This window comes from Hemitrygon akajei, chromosome 29, assembly GCF_048418815.1.
Source record: "Hemitrygon akajei chromosome 29, sHemAka1.3, whole genome shotgun sequence".
In the NCBI taxonomy this organism is placed as follows: Eukaryota; Metazoa; Chordata; class Chondrichthyes; order Myliobatiformes; family Dasyatidae; genus Hemitrygon; species Hemitrygon akajei.
The window spans coordinates 1,619,163-1,637,520 of NC_133152.1; the positions used below are offsets into that span (position 1 = coordinate 1,619,163).

At 43.8% G+C, this 18,358-nt stretch overlaps 1 protein-coding gene across 2 annotated transcripts in view; it reads left to right on the top strand.

Moving 5' to 3' along the window:
* Positions 1-14,795, top strand: part of LOC140718198 (complement C1q subcomponent subunit C-like) — a 30,005-nt gene extending 15,210 nt beyond the window's left edge. The window contains exons 2-3 of one of the 2 annotated variants that reach the window (XM_073031644.1): positions 7,659-7,895; positions 13,162-14,795. In XM_073031644.1, the coding sequence (XP_072887745.1) occupies positions 7,727-7,895; positions 13,162-13,715 (723 nt within the window). In that variant the 5' untranslated portion in view covers positions 7,659-7,726 and the 3' untranslated portion in view covers positions 13,716-14,795. The remainder of the gene's footprint in view (positions 1-7,658; positions 7,896-13,161) is intronic. The other variant, XM_073031643.1, reaches the window with a different exon arrangement.
* Positions 14,796-18,358: the final 3,563 nt, after the last annotated feature.

An 18,358-nucleotide genomic window follows, 5' to 3' on the forward strand; every position in this document is an offset into this window, starting at 1 on the left:
CCTCCTGCAACCAGTTCTCTCCAATATTTACAATGATGTGCTGATCCATGCCCTAAGCTCAACTGCCTTACCTACAATACTCCTTAGAGTGAAACAGACACACACAAAATATTAGCCCCTCCATGCTCAACCTTTTGGTTCCTGTAAGCTTAACATTTACAGTACCTTCTCCACAACCACTCCACTAGCTGCCCTGGTACTCTTGTTCCCATTTCCCAGTAAGTGTAGTTTAAACCACTTGAAGCAGCATTCTCAAGGATATTAATCCCCTTCAAATTCCAGTGCAAACCATTCCATTTGCACAGATCCCTGGAAGAAAGTACAATGAAGCCTCTCTTCCTGCACCATCTCCTTAGCCACATGTATTGCACTATTTCTGACTTCACCATCATATCACCCTCACGCTGTAGTCCTTACCGTGAGCCACCAGTGTACTGTCATAGCTGTCTGGTACACAGAGATGCATAGGGGCACTGAACACAGGCTAGTTCCATCATTCTACATCATTCTCTTCACTGCCTGCCCCTCACATTCTCCCCTATCATCATCTCTCAACAGTCTTTCCAGTCACAGTCTCATTTGTTGTTTCTTCAGATGTTATCGTGTTAACTTCCCCCAGTGAATCAGCATGGAAATGCCATTTGGCCCAACTTGTCCATGTCAACTGAGCTGCTCCATCTGCCCAATTCTCCCTACCCTTATATTTCTCTAGAGGGCTTTTGAATGTGCTGATCTCAATGATATTTCTGGCAGTTCATTCTCAAATATGCATCATCCTTGAGTGAAGAAACTGCCCAATGTGCCTTTTAAATCTCGTGCCTCTGATTTTAAACCCATGCCCTCTAGTTTTTGGCACCCACTCCCCGGAAAATAGATGGCGTCTTTTCATCCAATGCTCTTCATGAACCTCTATCAGATCACCCCTAAATCTCCTACAAGTTATTTGCTAATCACAACCTACATACCCAGCTGGCTAAGATCCCCTTGTAATTTATTATAGCCTTCTACACTATCTACAATACCATCAACTGTATTTTTGTATCATCTGCATACTAGCATGCCTTGTACATTCCCATCCAACTTGTTTCTATCAATTATGATCCCCTGTGGCACATGACTTAGACACAGGCCTCCAGTCTGAGAAACAACCTTCAACCATCACCCACTGAGCCAGTTACGAATCCAATCCATTTCTTCCTTGGATCCCATGCAATCTATGCTTCTGGATTAACCTGCTGGGCAGGACCTTGTCAACAGCCTTGCAGAAGTCCATATAGACAACACCAACAGCTCTACCCTCATCTACTCTTTTGGTTACCTCCAGGAGATCTTTTTTCAGACATGGCTTTCCTTACAATGTGGTGCAGATTGTCCTAAATCAGACCGTCTCTCTAACTTTGGTCGATCCTAACTCATAGAATCTTTCCAGCAATTGAACCACCACTGATGTCAGATTCACTGGCCTGTAGTTTCCTAGCTTGTTTTTGCTACCCTTTTGAAAAAAATGATACCATTTTCCTGCTGTTCTTTCTGCTGATTTCCTTAAACCTGTGTTCCTTAGATTTAAACTGCTTTGGGAAGTAAGTTTACTTTGGCGCGACCCTATCATTAAACATCTTTACTTCCCCCCCTCCCATTCTCTGTAGGGATCACTCGCTCTGTGATTCCCTTTTCCATTTTTTCCTTTCTACTGAACTCCCTCCTGGCAGTTCCTCCTGCCTGCGAGCAGAATAAGTTCTACAACTACCCATTCACCTTCTCCCTCGCTACCATTCAGGGCCCCAAACAGTCCTTCCAGGTGAGGCAACACTTCATTTGCAAGCCTGTCTGAGTTATCGTCTGCATTCAGTGCTCCCAGTGTGGCCTCCTCTACATTTGTGAGACCTGACATAGATTGGCAGACTGCTTTGTTGACCACCTTCAGTCCATCTGCAACTTGCAGAATTTCATGGTGGCCAACCATTATAATTCCAATCCCATTCCCATTCTGACATGTCAATGCATGGCCTTCTCCACTAACACAATGATTGGATAGTGGACTACTTGACAGATAGACCTCAGTATGTGCGGTTGGGAGACTGGAGGTCTGACACGGTGGTCAGCAGCACAGGAGCGCCGCAGGGAACCGTACTCTCTCCGGTCCTGTTCACCCTGTACACATCAGACTTCCAATATAACTCGGAGTCCTGCCATGTGCAGAAGTTCGCTGATGACACAGCCATAGTGGGGTGTGTCAGGAATGGACAGGAGGAGGAGTATAGGAAACTGATACAGGACTTTGTGATATGGTGCAACTCAAACTACCTGCGTCTCAATATCACCAAGACCAAGGAGATGGTGGTGGACTTTAGGAGATCTAGGCCTCATATGGAGCCAGTGATCATTAATGGAGAATGTGTGGAGCAGGTTAAGACCTACAAGTATCTGGGAGTACAGTTAGACGAGAAGCTAGACTGGACTGCCAACACAGATGCCTTGTGCAGGAAGGCACAGAGTCGACTGTACTTCCTTAGAAGGTTGGCGTCATTCAATGTCTGTAGTGAGATGCTGAAGATGTTCTATAGGTCAGTTGTGGAGAGCGCCCTCTTCTTTGTGGTGGCGTGTTGGGGAGGAAGCATTAAGAAGAGGGACGCCTCACGTCTTAATAAGCTGGTAAGGAAGGCGGGCTCTGTCGTGGGCAAAGTACTGGAGAGTTTAACATCGGTAGCTGAGCGAAGGGCGCTGAGTAGGCTACGGTCAATTATGGAAAACTCTGAACATCCTCTACATAGCACCATCCAGAGACAGAGAAGCAGTTTCAGCGACAGGTTACTATCGATGCAATGCTCCTCAGACAGGATGAAGAGGTCAATACTCCCCAATGCCATTAGGCTTTACAATTCAACCGCCAGGACTTAAGAACTTTTTAAAAGCTATTATTAATGCTTTTTGAGATAGTGATTTAGATGCATATCATATTTTTACTGAGTTAAGTATTGTATGTAATTAGTTTTGCTACAACAAGTGTATGGGACATTGGAAAAAAAGTTGAATTTCCCCATGGGGATGAATAAAGTATCTATCTATCTATCTATGAGGCCAGTCTCAGGATGGAGGGTCATTACTCATATTTCCATTCCATCTGTGTAGCTTCCAATGTGACCACATAAACATCGATTTCTCTAACTTCTGTTAGTTTATCCCCCCTCTGCTCTTTTTCCATTCTCTATTTTGGCTATCCTCTTACCCCTTCTATTCTCCTCACCTGCTTATCACCTCCTTCCTTTTCTTCCATGGTCTGCTCTCCATCTCCTATCAGACTCCTTCTGCAGATCTTTACCTTTCTCACCTATCACTTCCCAGCTTCTCACTTCATTCCTTCCTCCTCCCATGCACCTACATACCTACCCCCTCTGTTAGTTTCACCTACCACATTCTAGCCTCCCACTACTTCCTTATTCTGGCATCTTCCCCCTTCCTTTCCAGTCTTGATGAAGGGTCTCAGCCCAAAATGTTCCTCTCCACAGATAACACACACAAAATGCTGGTAGAACACAGCAGGCTAGGCAGCATCTATAGGGAGAAGTGATGTCGACGTTTCGGGCCGAGACCCTTCGTCAGGACTAACCGAAAGGAAATATAGTAAGAGATTTGAAAGTAGAGGGGGGAGGGGGAAATGCAAAATGATAAGAGTAGACCGGAGGGGGTGGGATGAAGCTAAGAGCTGGAAAGGTGATTGGCAAAAGTGATACAGAGCTGGAGAAGGGAAAGGATCATGGGATGAGAGGCCTCAGGAGAAAGAAAGGGGGAGGGGGGAAGCACCAGAGGGAGATGGAAAACAGGCAAACAACTAAATATGTCAGGGATGTGGTTTTCCTGTATTGAGTATATTAAAAAAGCCTTATCCAAAGTTATCCAGGTCCTGGCGAAGGGTCTCGGCCCGAAACATCGACGGAGCTTTTTCCTATAGATGCTGCCTGGCCTGCTGTGTTCCACCAGCATTTTGTGTGTTGTTGTTTGAATTTCCAGCATCTGCAGATTTCCTCGTGTTTCCTCTCCACAGATGCTGCCTGACCTGATGTGTGTTACTCTGGATTTCCAGCATCTGTAGAATCTCTTGTGCTCTATTTACTCTGCTTAGAATTTTATACATCTCAGTAATTAATCCCTTCAACCTCTTTTCCAATGAAAGCACACCAGCCTGTCCATCATTACCATTTCCTATTTCTTGCAATGTCCTCCTAACTCTGCTGCCTCATTCCCAGTGTTGAGTTGAGGCCTCCGTTGGTCAAGGCTGACAATGGATGTTGCATCACAGTAGTCTAGATACACAAGGCAGGGCAGCATGACGTAGAGAGCAAGCTCCCATCCCCCCACCTCCACACACCCAAAGGAATGGCAGAGAATGACAGATACAGTTTGGCATCAGAAGCTTCACAGGAGTTGCCAGTCTGCCTTAGGGACTACAGCTTTGGATTTTTCTCTCTGGGTTTACTCCTGAAGCCTTCCCTGTGAGTGCGTGTAGCTGCAAGGAAACAGAGGTTTGAGATCAGAGTTTTCCTTCTCCTAGGTGAGTTGCCAACCATAGCTGACTAGCCCCATCTGCCTGAAGCGACTGGTTCTAAGGCACCAGTGACCCATCTTTTCCCTTCTCCTGTCAGTAGAAACGGTCCTGCCAAGCTTAGTAGCTAAGCCATACGTAGAAGCCAGGAGCTGGACTTGGTTGTCAGGGGTTATTTGAGGTGCATGCTATTGTGAACATTTAATAGGTAGTGTGAGTTTGTTACCACCACCACTCCTGGCTATAACAACCTTAAGGAATCCAGTGTACACATCTATGGTACACACCATGATGCTCAGGAACTGTGGTGTCTGTTTCTTTGCCCCAAATTCTGTCCACACTTTGTGGAACTGCAAGGGTTCAGGTGTCTTGGAGAATCTCTGTACTAAATTGGCATTAGTTATATAAGCCTTGAATTAGACAGTCAAAGGGAAACCAGATGAAGCCAAACACCCAGCAAGAAACTCTGCAGTCTGGCAGATTCGTGAATTGTTCTCCATTTCTTCCTCTTCTTCTTTTGATCTTTAATGGTGGTTAGCAGTTGAACTTAAAGGTGCATTACTGCCACCAACTGGACTGGAGTGGAATGTAGAGAACTGGGAAATAAAACCCCTACTAGTTCTTTATCAAATGAAAACTACATTATCCCAAAAAGCCCTATATATTGTAAATAATTAAAGACAATATTGTGAATTAAATTAAAGCCACTTCCATAACTTAAAGTTTTTAAATAAAAACTATCAACCCCTGAAGATCATAGTGAAGCCTGTATTTGATTTCTTTCAACCTTATATGCTTTACACTGTAATAAAATGTGTTCAACTGTTTAACAAAGATGACAAAACCTACACACCCCAGTGATGTTTTACAAGATATACGGAATAATTAAGCATAGTATGCCCAATTCTCAGTCAAGTCAAAATAATTCCTTCCCTTCTTGTTTTACCCTCTTCTCTCATCAACCCAGCAGTTTTATGGTCTCTCTAAGTGTGTCTCACCTTATGCCCATATCCCATGAATCTTGCCATAATCCCCTAATTCTTAACCCCACCAATGCTTTAGCTTCTGATTTGCTAAGTGGAAGGTCTATACCTACAGATGAGCTCTTAACAGCCTTTTTGGCCGAACAATCAACCTGGTCATTCCCCTCAACATCTCTATGTGCAGACACCAATAAGAAGACATGTAAATCCATACTTTGAATATGAAATAAAGTTTGAAGAGCTTCCAGCAGTAAATCTGACCTACTGCTAGAAAGCCCTGTTTTAAGACTAGTTAAAACTGAAAAAGAATCTGAACAAATACAACTGCATGGACAAATTTCCTCCACCCACTTTAAGCCCAAACTGAAGGCAATCAATTCTGCTGTACATACTGATAAAACAGCTAGTAAGGTTTTTCTTTATTGTTTCCTGATTTTCGGGCACAAAAAAACCAGGCACACCAACATTCCCTGTAAAATTATCTTTTGATCTATCAGTAAAAATGATTAACATATCACAATAATGTTCCTTAACATACTGATGAACCAACAGATTCTCAGGCATATCAGGACCTTGGACTTCATTAAGTCATGCAATCTAAAATCAACTAAAGTTATTGGAAAAGATCAAGGTAGGGTCACCAAGAAAGCTACACTGGGACATATTGTATAATCCAACAAACCCACATTCCTAGCGTGATAAGAACCCAGCCACCCAAATCAAAAAACTTTTCTTGTATTGTTCCCAACAATCTACCAACACTCTTTCAACAAGGTGATCATTTCTCCGTCCCCTCAAATTAATTTAGTATGTTCAACTTCAACTTCAGCCTCCACAACTGTAACAGGAGACTACTGTACTACACCACAACAAAGTCTTAAAGCCTGTGCTTGTATCACATCTGAACATTTTAAATTTGAAGATGAAGCTGATCCAAAAGCAAACCAGCCATAACCAAGTACAAAGCTATTAAACAAATATAAATGGTCAACAAAAATTTTCCTGTAGCACCCCAAGAATACCCACATAGACACCCGAGGATATTTTAAGCTCTTTATACTTATCAATTATTTTACTGATATGGTGCTTCCGTGTCAGCTTATTATCCAGCCACATACTGAGAAATTTTACCACTGACATTTCTTCAAGAGTTTGACCATTTAACTTGGACAGGAAAGTACTGGAGGGTTATGGGCTGAGTGCAGGTCGGTGGGACTAGGTGAGAGTAAGCGTTCCGCACGGACTAGAAGGGCCGAGATGGCCTGTTTCCGTGCTGTAATTGTTATATCGTTATAATTTCAAATCAAGTTCAGGTCTATTGATCTTCTTTGTAAAATACATAATGTGTTATAGCTACTGAAAGCTGAAGACTCCATCTATTCTTCAAAGACATGGAGAAGCTTTGTATCTTGAAAACTGTGACATACAATCCGCCCTCCTTATCAGCGGGAGATTGGTTCCTTATATAAAATGGTGTAGTATTTGCATATAACCTACGCACATCTTCTCGTATACTTTAAATCATCTCTAGATTACTTATAATATCTAATACAATGTAAATGCTATGTAAATAGTTGTTATACTGTATTGTTTAGGGAATAATGACAAGAAAAAAAGTCTGTACATGTTCAGTACAGACGCAACCACAGTAGCTCTTCTGGGAATGCTGATGCTGCCTCGGCATCAGTTGATCCCGATTCTCCCGTGACCTTTAAGTTTTTGAAGCTGTAGAGCTTTACATAGCTAGCCAGCCATCCCTTACTAGCCTTAAACTCCTTCCTCTTTCTTCCAACACAAGTAGCGAATGAATGAGACCCGAGGCGAACAATGCTCAATTTCCGGGTTTTCCCGAATCCACGTATGCGGAACCCGTGGATAAGGAGAGCCAACTGTAATTCATTTCTATGGCTCGAGTCTGGACTATTTATTGCATGGCTGTATCTTATTAATACATTTATGTGCTTGCTATCTTGTATGTGCTCTGTGTGCTTTTTGTGGTATATGATGGTTGATACTGTGTATTGTACCTTGGCCCCAAAGTAACACTGTCTAGTTTGGCTATATTCATGGGTAATCTTGTATAGTTAAATGACAACTAAACTTGAATTTAATTGATTTTCATGCTATGATTTTAGATAATTGTGCAGAAAGTTCTTTCACCTCTTGAGGTTTCTTGGTCTCCTCCAACTTTAGACAATACAACATGGAATCCAGATGTATTACGCCGATGCTGCTATTGGTACTGCTGGGATTATTGGTATCTAGTTCAGAAACAAAATCAGGAATTCCTGGGATACCTGGATCTCATGGAGTACCAGGAATGCCTGGCAGAGATGGCAGAGATGGTCCAAAAGGAGCAAAAGGAGAACCAGGTAAAATGTGAAATAATAAAACCTCTCTGGGTTGGGTATGTCATTACAGAGAATTCATCCCATGAGTCCCTTCCAATGGTTGGAGTTGATCATTGATGTTGCATCCCAGCTTATAGAATATGATACACCAGGAGGGTATTATGACATGGAAAGCAAGCTGTTGTCCATTTAACAGGCTCCCCACCTCCATGCAGCAGATCAACCAAAACAAACAGCAGAAACCATTACAGTTTGGCGTCAGTGACGTCAAGAGAACTGTTGGTCAACGTTGAACTCAATGTTGAGACTCTAACTCCGGAATTTTCTTCAAGGTTTACTCCTGAAACCTTCCCTATGAGTGGGTAAAGCAGCAAAGCAGTGAAGGTTTGAGATTGGAGTATTCCTCCTCTTAGATGAGCTGCCAATCACAGTTGATGAGGTTTTAAGCAACTGGTTTTAAGACACCAGTAATCTATCTTTGCCACTTCTCCCGTCAATAGAAATGATTCTGCTGGGCTGCACGAGGGCCAGGAGCTGCACTTGGTTGTCAGAGGCTAATTGAGATGCACACCAATGGGAGTATTTAACAGGTAGTGGGAGTTTAACCCAACCACCACACTGCCCCACACCAGCTATAACAACCCTAAGGATCCACATAAAACACAGCAGGAAAGAGATGGAGCTCACATCATATGCTGTAGAATTACAAACACAGGTTTACATCTGTGTCTCTGTTCACGTACGTTAAAACTAACCTCACTCTCCAGGACCGCCAGCACCATTCTGATGTCAGTATTTACATGCTTCAATGATATAGAGAGGGGAAAAAGGAAAACTTCACAAACAACACCACACAGCACATACGCAATATCCCAGAACTCACACAACTCAAAATACGTACAATCAACATCTCAGACCTACACATCACACCTCGCCCCTCCCACCTCATAACTCACATCTAAAACCCCATACCTTAAATCTCACAGCTCATACCTCACACCTCACAATTCACAATTAACACCTCACACTTCACACCTCATAACTGATACCTCACACCTCATAACTAACACCCCACTCCTCATAACTCACACATCACACCTCATAAGTCATAACTCACACCTCAAACCTCACACCTAAAACCCCATACCTCAAAGCTCATAATTCATATCTAAAACCCCATACCTCAAACCTCACAGCTAATACCTCACACCTGACACCCCACAACTCACAATTCACACCTCATACCTCAAACCTTAAACCTCCCACCTCATTACTCACACCTAAAACCTCACAGCTAATACCTCCTACCTGACACCACACAACTCACATCTCACACCCAAAACCTCAAACCACACACCTCATAACTCACACCTCACATCTTACAATACAGAGCCTCAATTTCCACACCCACACTGACATGTTCACAAACACACCGTACATTAACCAAACCACACACACATTACACTGACCAATTCCCACCCACACCCCACACTGAACAAACCACACTCCACACCCCACATTCACCAATTCACATCAAGACCCACAACCCAAACTGTCCAAACAACACCCACACCCACACCAACCGATCCACACCCAGACCCTACATTCACCAATCCATGCTCCATACCCACACTGTTCAAACAACACCCAGACCCCACACTGACCAATCCACACCCACACCCTACTTTCACCAATCCACACCCACACCCCACACTGACCGATCCACACCCACACTGACCGATCAATACCCACACCCCACACTGACCATTCCACACCCACTCCCCACACTGACCGATCCACACCCATACCCTACATTCACCAATCCACACCCAGACCCCACACTGACCGATCCACACCCGCACCCCACACTGACCGATCCACACCCGCACCCCACACTGACCGATTCACACCCGCACCCCACACTGACCGATCCACACCCCACACTGACCATTCCACACCCGCACCCCACACTGACCGATCCACACCCACACCCACACAGACTGATCTGTACCCACACCCACACTGTCCAAACCACACCTACACCCCACACTGACCGATTCACACCCACACTGACCAATCCACACCAACACCCCACACTGACCATTCCAATCCCACATCCCACACTGACCGATCCACACCCCACACTGACCATTCCAATCCCACATCCCACACTGACCGATCCACACCCGCACCCCACACTGTCCAAACCACACCTACACCCCACACTGACCGATTCACACCCACACTGACCAATCCACACCAACACCCCACACTGACCATTCCACACCCCACACTGACCATTCCACACCCGCACCCCACACTGACCGATCCACACCCCACACTGACCATTCCACACCCACACCCCACACTGACCATTCCAATCCCACATCCCACACTGACCGATCCACACCCCACACTGACCATTCCAATCCCACATCCCACACTGACCGATCCACACCCGCACCCCACACTGACTGATTCACACCCACACCCCACACTGACCGATCCACACCCACACCCACACTGACTTATCTGTACCCACACCCACACTGTCCAAACCACACCTACACCCCACACTGACCGATTCACACCCACACTGACCAATCCACACCAACACCCCACACTGACCATTCCACACCCCACACTGACCATTCCACACCCGCACCCCACACTGACCGATCCACACCCCACACTGACCATTCCACACCCACACCCCACACTGACTGATCCACACCCCACACTGACCATTCCAATCCCACATCCCACACTGACCAATCCACACCCACTCCCCACACTGACCAATACACTGTAGACATTGTCCATCTCACACCCATACCCCACACTGTCCAATCCACACCCACACCGACCGATCCACACCAAAATCCCACACTTACTAAACCATACCCACACCCTTTGCCTACACTCCACACCCATTCTCAACACATTCCACATTCATACCACTTCTCCCGCACTCCACGACCCACTGCATATAGTCCCCACACTAAAGTCATCACACTCCACACCCCAAAATCACAATCTCCACACTTCCCATCCCATCCTCAATGCTGCATGCTCCACTCCCTATACCTCACACCTATATTCCACAGGACAAGCACACACACACACACGCACAAGAACTCACGCACATATACACACACACACATACGCATATGTACATGTAATGAAAGTCTGAATCTGATTCTGAATTTTAGAGACCTGAAACAGTCTGTTCAATCCAGGCAATAAAGATGTAGAGATCAGAACTTCTTGGCTTTCTGAAGCTGAAATTATCAACTTACACCTGAATTTTTATTAGATTTCCAAAATCTCAGTCGTTCTGGTGTAGATAACTGAACCTGGAATATTAATATCAATTTATTGCAATGTCTGGAGTGGACAGTCCCAGATTAATCCGCATGTCACTCCTAGTCCTAGTTTTTCTCATGTCAGTCACTCCTGTCACCACTACATAAGTTGAAGCAATGCTACTATTAAACTCTCAGGACTTTTTTCCCACAAATGCTCTATTCAGCAGTGCTACAGAGATCAGACCAGATTCCATACCCTCCATTCCTTGGAAATGCTGTCTGGCCTTCAGCATTTCCAACAACAGGAGCAAGATCTGGTTGGACATGTTACAAACATCCCCAACGCAGCTACACTTACTGTCATTCAGCAATGGGCCCTGTTCCTCCACAGTAGATTCCCTCCCTTTCTCACTATCTTTTGCTGTTAGCACACGGTGACCTAAGCTTCATTCCAACCAGACTTTAAACAAGTCTGGTGCTAAAGCATTGCAGAAGCACCAGATGGGAAGACACTTAATTGTGTGGCCCCCAATTTCTCAGGTCAATTTGATTTTAATAAAATATTAACAACAAAGCATAACTGAACTGATTTGCATGCTTGAAAAATTCCTGCTGGGCAGATCCACAGAGCCATACTGCATGAACACAGACTCTTCGTCTCGTCAGCACCAAACATCATATTAATCCTAGAGGTGGACACTGACCCACAGTCTTTTAAATGGTCATTTAGATATTTCTTCAATGTTGTCAGTGACTGTTTCCACTCCTCTCTATGGCAACATGTTCCAGGGTGAAACCATTCCAGGGTGAAAACAAAACCCCTCTGACCCTCTCACAGTCTCTTATCCCTGTTTCTAAATCAATTCCCTTTTATTTCACCCACCTCTAAGTCATCTCTTTACCTGCTCTACTTCAAGGAAAACAAACCTAGCCTCTCCAGCCCCCTCCTCATAACTAAAACACTTCATGCCAGGCAACATCCTTTGCACCCTTACCAGCACTAATCCTGCTTCACTTTAGTGCGGTGATAATACTGCACACAGCTGAGGTCTGACCGAAGTTTCACAAATTTGGAGCAAAGTCTCACTGCTCTTGTATTCAGTGCTGACCATATGCCTTATAAACCACACTACCTGCCTGCGATGAAACCTTCATAGGCCTTTAGACTTCAGTACTCCCTATGGTCATACCATTCATGGGGTATGTTGCAGTCTCTTCGTTACACCTCATGTTTATCATGGTGAAAAACTATCTGCCACCTCTTAGCCCATCTCACCAACACATCACTGTCAAAGTGCTGCCCACCCTGCATACCCAAATTCAGGGGGATACTCAGGACTTTACCCATTTCGTGACATCCCAGACCAGTCTCATTGGCACCTCTCTCACCTCAGATACTGACACGTGACTTGTCTCATGTCCTTTGTAAGGAGATGGTGCAATAAAAGTATTTGATCCTGTTCTATAGGTCATTTAGGGTCATGCATGCTTTGGAATTACAAAACAGAAGACTCTTAGAACATAGAACAATAGAGCACAGCAGAAGAATAGGCCCTTTGGCCCACTATGCTTGTGCTGGCCATGATGTAAATTTAAACTGTACATGGTTCCTATCCCTCCATAATCCCCTGTCCATGAGCCTGTCTAAATGGCTCTTAAACATTGCTTCCACCACCACATCCGACAGCACATTTCAAAATCCCACCAATCTCCATGTAAAAAACTTGCAAAAGTATCTATTTCGAACTTTACTCCTCCCACCTTAAAATGATGGCACTCTAACAGAATCCTCACTGCCCATCAAACATTCATCACAACTTTACAAGTGCTATTCAATACCTGGGTAAGTCCTTGAACATCACAAGAAAGGTTTACATTTATGTAGTATCTTATTACATGACAAAATAATCTCGGAACATAACACATAATCGAACTGGACTGCGCTTCTTAAATATAAACTTGATCTATTTTCTGGAAAGGGCTCGCAGGTTCGGTAAATGCTCGTGGTGAATATGGTGAGAAAGGTAACCAAGGAATGCCGGGCCCAATCGGGAAAAGAGGACGGAGAGGACCAGATGGTGACAACGGAGATCCTGGTACAATTGGAGAGAAAGGGGAGAAGGGAAGATCAGGAGATCATAAGAGCACATTGAAATCGGCCTTTTCCGCTAAAAGGGGTGGGCATGAATACCCACCTCGAGATTCCCCCATCAGGTTCACTAGAATCATCTCCAATGACCAAGGCCACTATGACAGCAGCACGGGTGTGTTCACCTGCAACATAACAGGCCATTATTACTTTGTGTTCCATGCTAGTTCTGATAATGACTTGTGTATGATAATGAAGACGAATGGATTAAATAAAGCAGCCTTCTGCAGTCATGGGGAATTTGAACAGGTCAGTTCAGGAGGTATTGTCCTTCACTTGTTGACCAATGACAAGGTCTGGCTTGAAGCAACAGATTACAATGCCTTGATAGGGAAAGAAGACCATGACAGTGTCTTCAGTGGGTTCCTTCTCTTTCCAGACTAAGAATTCAAAGACTGAAGTGAAATCTTTGACCAAATGCTCTGTTGAAAATTATGTGGTTGACTTTGCCACATAAAACAGTCTATTAAAACTGACCTTTCTTCTCTCACTTGTGCCTTGTCATATGACGTGCCACAAATGAGTGTATCAGGCGAACTAACTGTGCTTTGGAGCCATATGTTTCCTGCAAAAGTACAGATTAGTACTGATTCAATATTTCATTGTAAGACACAGATATGCCACTGGGTGTTGTAGACATGCAGGCATTTCTTCCTTACCCTCATTAAATAAGGCATAATTAATCACTAACATGACATAACCGGAAAACGTTCAGCCACATTCAGGCAGCCTCAGCCCATATCCACTTAGGCATCTCTGTCCTTCGTACAGCCGGAGCAGAGGCTGCTACAAGACTACTTTTATTGCAGTGATTTTTTTCAGGCCCCATATTTTCCTGGAATCAAATGATGAGGGGTGATTGATAAGTTCGTGGCCTAAGGTAGAAGGAGATGAGTTATATAGCTCTTGTTACATGCACATGCAGGACAACTCTTTCAGTGATTAAGCAGAAACTTTGAAGTTATTAACTCCTCCTTCTACCTTAGGCCACAAACTTATCAATCACCCCTGTTGTGGACACTTTCTGGAGGTCCAGATCTGTATGCTCCATGATCGCTGGATTAAGTGTGTAAATGTAGAAGGGGACTATGTTGAAAAATAAATGTGTTAGGTTCTCTAAAATTGACCCTTTCTACCTTAGGCCATGAACTTATCAATTACCCCTCGTACATCACTCAAAAATATTAATAATCTCTCTTTGTTATCCTCCAGTATAAAAACATTTTTGAAATATTATATCATACACCATATAAAATCTTCTGTTATGTAAAATCTTGCTTATTTCAATACTTAAGTTTGAAGGGTCAAAGTATGTCTGACAGTCTAGTTCTCACAAAAAGGTGTTATCTCTCTTACTGTAGTTACAATGCTTAGTATCAAAATCTCTTTCTGCGTATGCAATGTGCAAGAAGGCATTAATAAACTATTGGAACAAATGTCCAATTAAAAAGTTTTTCAACTGAAGATTTCGTTCACTGCCTGATTTTTCTGGTTCCAGTTCACAACCACTTTTGAGATGGCAGATTCAATCCATCAGTTAACGATGAAGTGAGTCCATAGAATGAAAACCAGTTACCAGAAAGGACTAGCAACACACACAAAATGTTGGTGGAACACAGCAGGCCAGGCAACATCTATAAGGAGAAACACTGTTGACTTTTTGGGCCGAGACCCTTCGTCAGGACTAACTGAAAGGAAAGATAGTAAGAGATCAGAAAGGACTAATCAGTCTCAAACTGCAAACCAGCAATTATGTGTATATGATTGAGTGTCACACTCTACCTTCTAGAGAAGTGAAATCATTAATGTAATCATTCCCTATTGTGCATCATGTTCACCACAAAGTGTATCCAGTCACAGCCTGGTAGGGCAAAACATAAATATTCACAGTCAATCAGCAATTATCTTCAAAAGCAATGAAGACACATGTCTTATATTGCCAAATATCAGAGATGTGGACACAAGAGAATCTTAAGCTTCTGCACTCCCTATTCCAGCTGAAGCAGCGGAGGCCTATATCTTCAAAACCAAAGGTACAATGGCATTGATAGAAAGCAAAGAAGGTAGCATTGGCATTGCAATGTTTGAACAAACTTGGACAGTCACCTCTGGATTGTTGAAGGCTGAGGGAGACATGATGGGAATTCAGGGAATTATGAGAGTCATAGATTGGGTAGGCAGTTAGTCTTTTCCCAGGATGGAAATATCATATACAAGAGAAGTCAAATACGCAAACTTTAAGGTGAGGGGAAAGATTAAAGGAAGTATGAGGCAAATTTTACACAGAAGGTGGTGGGTGCCTGTGGGGGAGGTGGTAGAAGCAGAACTGATAATAATATGCAAGGTATTTAGGCATACACATGAACAGGCTGGGGATGCAGAGATACAAATGATGTGCAGGCAAGTGAGGTTAGATATACTGACATCATGATCAGTAGAGACATGATGGGTTGAAGGGCCTGTACTGCATTATTTTATGCAATATGTAAAAAGAATTAGAATGAAAAAAGTGGATGCTTGTTGCAGCAGTGATTCCAAACAAGAATATTGCATCTTTCCAACTTTTACTAGTACTGATCATTTATTACTTTGCTTTATTTCAGAGGTTGCTGTAACAAATCCAGTAATAAAAACTGAATTTGCAAGTCCATTTATTACTCTAAATAAAAGAAATTCAGAAATTGAATACTGTGATAAAAGACCTAGTTCTAACTTTAATGGTGTACATTTTGTTTTCCACTGTAATGTGGAAGATCCAGGACAGAGTCCTTTGTTAGCAGGAGGGGTGGGGTGGTGTTGATAAGCTGGAGCCTGCAGACCCAGCACCCTGGCCTAATGCCTTGGCCTCTTCTTGTTCCTGCAGTAACTGAGGTATCCGCACACAGGCCTGATTAGGAATGTATTTCTCAACAACTGCAAGGTCTCAGGAGTATCTCTTGGCAACAACAGAAATCAGCCAAAGCTGTTTCTGCTGCAAATATGTCCCAGCCCTCAAAGGAGGAACAGCCATGGGGCTGCTGAAGTGATTGCTGACTGCAAATTGGTGCGCTTAATCCTCAGCAGACATCAAGAACAATTGGGTCACAGTGAGAAAGACTGTAGCAGAGCAACTCTTCCCATTTTTAATTGTAAACATATGCACTTACTTGACATCCTTAAATTTATTGTCTGTTACCTCACATATCCAGCCCTTGCAAGCTATTCACAATTTCATTGGTATTGATTTGAAGTTGTCTGCATCTTGTTATGACTGACATGGAAGCATTGTGGCATTCAGAACAACACTGCCACAGGTTAATAAGGCTACCAGTCACATGGGTTCACTCTGAACTTCAAAAAGATTTGGCCTTCACTGGAGGAGTTCTGAGAACTGTTAGGAGCAGTCAGCACATCCATCTTCAAATGCAAACAACCTTGCCATGACTGAGAGAGTGAGCTTGTTATGCCAGTCAGGTTCTGGAGTGGCAGACAAACCGTATACCCAGCTGGCAGCTGAGCTCCATTTATTCCTCAGCTCCTTTCTCATTGTCTCACAGGGTCAAAGAACTTCATCTGTGGCAAAGGATTTTTTTTATGTCACTTCTACAGACCATCTGTTTTCCCTGTTCATTTGCATGAGAGGCACAAGACTATTTGCCTGTATATTGATGGCCAAGTGAGGAAACAGTGAATCACCAGCAGAATTGAACCAATCATCGAGTCTGCAGTCACTTCTGAGATTGTACACTTCCAATTAAATAAACAATTCTGCATATTCAGTGCACAGCCACAAAATTCTGTCTTCAAACCATTCAAAGTATCTCTATTCAGAAGAGGCACAGAATAAAGGCTTTTCCCTGGGAGGGGATCTCTGAGTTGTTCCAAAAGGGCATTAGAAGGAATTTCTTTAGCCTTTCAGAGGGTGGTGAGTCTGGGGAATTCGTTGCTACAGACGGTTGTGGGGGCCAATTCACTGAGCATATTTAGAGTGGAGGTTCGTAGGTTCCTGGTTAGACAGTGTGTCAAAAGTTATGGGGAGAAGGCAGGAGAATGGGGTTGAGGGGGATAATAAATCAGCCATTATGAAATAGAGCAGACTCAATGGGCCGACTGGTGTAATTCTGCTCCTAATTCTGTCTTATTAGTAATAGGGATCAGGTTAGTCACACAGGCCTGGAACCTGCTCTATCATTTGCTGACCTAATCCTTGCCCTTGATTCCACTTCACAGTTCCATAACCCTTTATTCCTCGCGAACTGAATACTCATGAGTTCAGCCTTGAATATAACAAAGGAGACAGAATTTCAAGTACACACAGCTCTGAGGATTTCCTAGTCCCATTAGAAAGAGTTTTGGCTTTGGAAGCTGGCAGGAGGAGAGGAATGTTGGATAAGGAAGGCGTGGGACTGGTGCATGGGTAGAGACCTCCAGTCCAACAGATCCATGCTGACCACCTTATCCACCTAGTCCCAATTTTGTGTGTATTTCAGCTCTTACCCTTCAGGCACATCCCCTCCATCTACCTTTCCAAGTGCTTCTTAAATGATGTTTTATACCTGACTCAACCTCTTTTTCTGGCAGCTCAATCCATATACTCACCACCCTCTGAGTGAAAAAGTTGTCCCTTTTAAGTCTTTTCAACCTAAATCTATAAGGTCTCCCCTACCCTGGGGAAAAGTCTGTCAGCATCTACCTTATCTGTGCCCAAGACCATAAGACCAAAAGATATACAGAAGGAGCAAAATTAGGCCATTTGGCCCATTGAGTCTGCTTCACCATTTTATCATGGCTGATCCAGTTTCTCTCTCAGGCCTAATATTCTGCCTTGTTCCTGTGTCCCTTTATGCCCTGACTAATCAAGAATTTTACAGCCTTTGCCTTAAATATGGCTTGGACTCCAGAACTAGGGGAGGACAAGATGTGGCTATAGGACAAGGAGAGGCATAAGACTGGATGTGAGACTCCTGGACAGGACAAGGGAATCCCAGCACTAGGCTGGGAAAGGTACTGCTGGGCTGGCACATCGACAAGAACACAGAGCCTTGGTC